We start from the raw sequence: 3,931 nt of genomic DNA on the forward strand, positions 1-3,931 counted from the left end.
TGCACCTCATTTCTAAGCGCATCTCGCTGTGATGCAGACTTTTACTAAACGCACTAGTTTGTGCAAAGTTAGCCTCTATTGGTGATAAATTTGAGCGGCCCGTGACAAAGAGGCAAGAAGAGTATTGGTTCTTCATTGATGTAGTTTGCATGAAGTAGTTGAAAATAATCTTGGATCTTGGTGTCATATAAATATAGCAGGAGGACAGTGGAATATATGCCTCATATACATGTAGCAGAGCTTATGGACCAACTTTATTTTTTGACTTTCTTATCCACGCTATGTTATGTTAGCATAGAAGAAAAATGGTAATTTTATAACAAAAAATTTAGTCACCGATGATAACAAAATTTTTCATCCCATAACTATTGATCATAGCTTTAATAACCTTTAGATTCGTCCCACACTATCAATGATCACAACTTGCCAACCAGATTGGCACTTAAAATCCAAATCTCATTAATTTATGCTTATATATATATATGATGGATAGCTAGGGTTTCATGTATATAATTGTGTGTATCTGTGTGTCTGGTTTTTGCACCTATTACAACCTTCGGAACAAAGAAGAAAAGAGGACCTAGATGCTGAAGAAAACTATAAAAAGCTGTTACATGCATATATCCTAAAGTCACATATTACATGCATCATATTCTGCTAATTTTCTATAAATAAAAACTTTAAACGCCGGGATGTTGAATCAAGCTTCATTATGATTTAATGCTGAAATCTCTAAGCCCGAGATCTTTATCATATAGAGTATAGACTATTCATACATATTGCTATTGCGTTTCTTAATCTTTATTATTGCCACTATATTTTCTTCCCTTTCAGAGATGATACGTCTACACTTTCTTCCTCTTCATCGCTGCCAAATTCCAGTGGCTGCTTTCGCGAGGCTCTTGGCGCTGCACTGCACAAATGGTTTTATTAATTAGAAGATTATTTAATTTTAACATATGACATAATTTCATGTATATATAAGGCCTTAGGAAAAAAATTTACTTGAAATTTCCAAATTGAGCAGCAAGAGCATGGGCAACTTGATAGGGGTTCATAATTGGATCCGTGGTTTGGATGTCAAAAGGTCGTACATCCTCACTTTCTTCCATTGTTGACTGGTAATTGTACATGCGCTCACCAATCTTCATATCACCTATATCAGGCTATATATTACACAAGTTAAAAATCAAACAATATATAATCAATTTGCCTTTCTATATCATAAGAATATATTGGATATTAATTATAAGGGTCATGCTATGTTACATTATATGTAACATACAACAATACTTGAGTTGTCACCCGAAACTGAAAAGTTACTACCTGTGTAACAATTGAGTGGTTATAGGTAACAACTCATGAGTTTACCATATGTTACATTATATATAACATAGTTTAACTCTAATTATAAATGAATAATGACCAAAACCAATCACTATTTTTCAAAATTAATTCTTTTTTCTCACACACTTTAAAACCCATCTTTGTAGCAAAAAAAATAAAAAAATAAGGTTTTGACGAATTTTAAAGTATGTGGGGAGAATGATTAATTACTAAAACCACAGGGAGGTTTTGATCATTTTCTTTAATGATAAAAGATTGCAGTTTTACTAGGGTTGGAGATGAACTCTTTATAAACTTCTCTAACTGATGTTGATGTTGCTTCTCTTTGTCGCGGAAAAATGGCAGTTGTTGATTCACAGCACCGAGTTCTTTTTCGTAATACTCAATCTGGGATTTCAGATTGCGGACAACACCAAGACAGCCATGAACAGGATCATTGCTTCTGATGTTACCCTCAATTAGAATTGATTCAGCAGCTTCTTTTCTTTGACTTGGATCAACTGAGTTTATAATTTTCTGTATGTTGCTTACACCAAAAAGTTTGTGGGCATTTTGGAATTCACGATACCTGCTTGCTGGGAAAAATGGAGCTAATTCACAGGTTTCTTCACATTTTTTTCTCTGGTGTTTACATGAAGCACAAGCCTGAGAACTTCCACTTCCAAATTCCTTGCTCATTTTTTTTTTCGATTTTAATCTATTAAACATTTGTTTTCCCTTATGGACAAGGGAACATATATAAGAATCAAAGAAAACGGTTTGAATGCGTACTCTCTTTAGAAATAAAGAATAGTATTATACTTATTGCTAGGTGTCATATAACACCAATAAATTATTGACACATTAAGTACTGCATCAACGAAGATATATATGAAAGTGCAGTGGTTAGAATTAAATTATTTAAACGAATCAGATAATGTTAGATTTTGTAAGAGATCTTGGTATCTAAGTCTTAATGATATTGGATTCTGTGGAAATTTTCTGAAGTAGGAACATCATATGTGCATTGGGGAAATTGATATATTTTTTAAATTAAGAATCAATAAAGATATATCCAATTGTTGCTAAAATGGTAACACACGTTATAACCCTTTTATAAAAATATATAGATAGATATAGATATATGGTTGTGATCATGGCCATTACAATCATAACATAACATGTCTAATTTAGATTATTTTCCCAATTAGTTTACGCCAATGAATGAAAAATCATGTAAGAAAATTTTATTATCATAGTTTGAGCTATTACGATATGTTTTTAAAGGAGAGTATTAACGTGTTATGTGTTCTGTAAGGTTGTTGTTAGTCATCGGTATATGAGAGTATAATTTCATCTCAAAGAGGAGCAGGCCACCTATCCTTCTTTGGATAGAATTTTTGGGCTTGAATTTACATATATATCAAGATAGGTCTCATTGGATTTTTACTGTAGTATCAGTGTAATTGTATTATTATTATTATTATTATAAAATATAAAATATAAAAATAAAAATAAAAATAATTCCACAACCTACCCCACCAAGCTATGGTATCATGTTTTAGATTGATTAAGGGGTACATTTGAGATTGTTGTCAGGAGACTTATTTCAACATAATTTTTTTAAAAATTATTTTTGATAAAATCATTCCATTATTTAGCTGATTTTAAAAGATAGAGAAATAGCAACTTTTTAAAATTTAATTTTGAAAATCAATTTTATATTCAATACAATTCCAATTATATCCTTACATATTTTATATAAACCTGAAATATCCTTAGTTAATTAAAAAATAAGATCAGAAAAATTTAAAATCATCATTGTTATTTTGATTTATTTTATCTTCGCATATGCGCATTACCCCAATTCTTCTTCTTCATATTTTCCGTTCCACCAAAATTTCTCTAATACTTCTAATGTCATCACTGCAAGATCACCTTAGTATGCGTTTCGCTACTTTGCTCTTTAATTTATAATATTCAATAAAATGTAAGGTGTATATTTTTATGATTTTGAAAGGACCATCTTATTAAACTTCGATTATAAAAAATTGATGTTATTTGATGGAAAAAGTTATTTATTAATTAAGAATTGATTTGAAAAAAAAATAATATTGTGAAAGTATTAATTTTTGAGTTATCAATTGTTATATAGACACATAAAAATTGAATCTCATGTTTGCATATATGTTGAAGTTTTTAAATTTCACTTGATATTATATATATTTTAGTCATTTATATTTTGACAATAATTTAACAATCACATTTACCAAACATGTATAACTAATTTTAAAACTTATAGCATTTTTAGAAATAAAATTTACCAAACACTTAACTGATCCTCATCACAGTTGATTGTTTCCACAACAAAACTAAAAATAATTATTTTAGAAGTTACAATATTATCAAATTGACCCTAAATGTGATTTCTACTAAAATAATATACAACAAAAGCTAAATACTTGAGTTTAAAATTTTTGAATATATTTAAGAACATTTGAATGATAATGAATTTAAGAGTTAATACAGATGAGATATTCTGAGAGAACAATCAACTGCACATAAAATTTGAATATTCGACTATTTAATTACGGCTATTTTAAGA

The 3,931-nt window shown here is 29.3% G+C and overlaps 1 protein-coding gene across 1 annotated transcript; it reads right to left on the reverse strand.

Moving 5' to 3' along the window:
* Positions 1-813: 813 nt before the first annotated feature.
* On the reverse strand, positions 814-2,025 carry LOC18054434 (LOB domain-containing protein 22). The gene is made up of 3 exons (XM_024177726.1): positions 1,564-2,025; positions 1,006-1,166; positions 814-913 (listed from the first exon to the last, which is right to left on the reverse strand). Exons 1-3 carry the CDS (start codon positions 2,023-2,025, stop codon positions 814-816), a joined length of 723 nt encoding a protein of 240 aa, XP_024033494.1.
* Positions 2,026-3,931: the final 1,906 nt, after the last annotated feature.

The sequence above is a fragment of the Citrus clementina genome, unplaced genomic scaffold (genome assembly GCF_000493195.1).
Source record: "Citrus clementina cultivar Clemenules unplaced genomic scaffold, Citrus_clementina_v1.0 scaffold_1, whole genome shotgun sequence".
Lineage (NCBI taxonomy): Eukaryota > Viridiplantae > Streptophyta > Magnoliopsida > Sapindales > Rutaceae > Citrus > Citrus x clementina.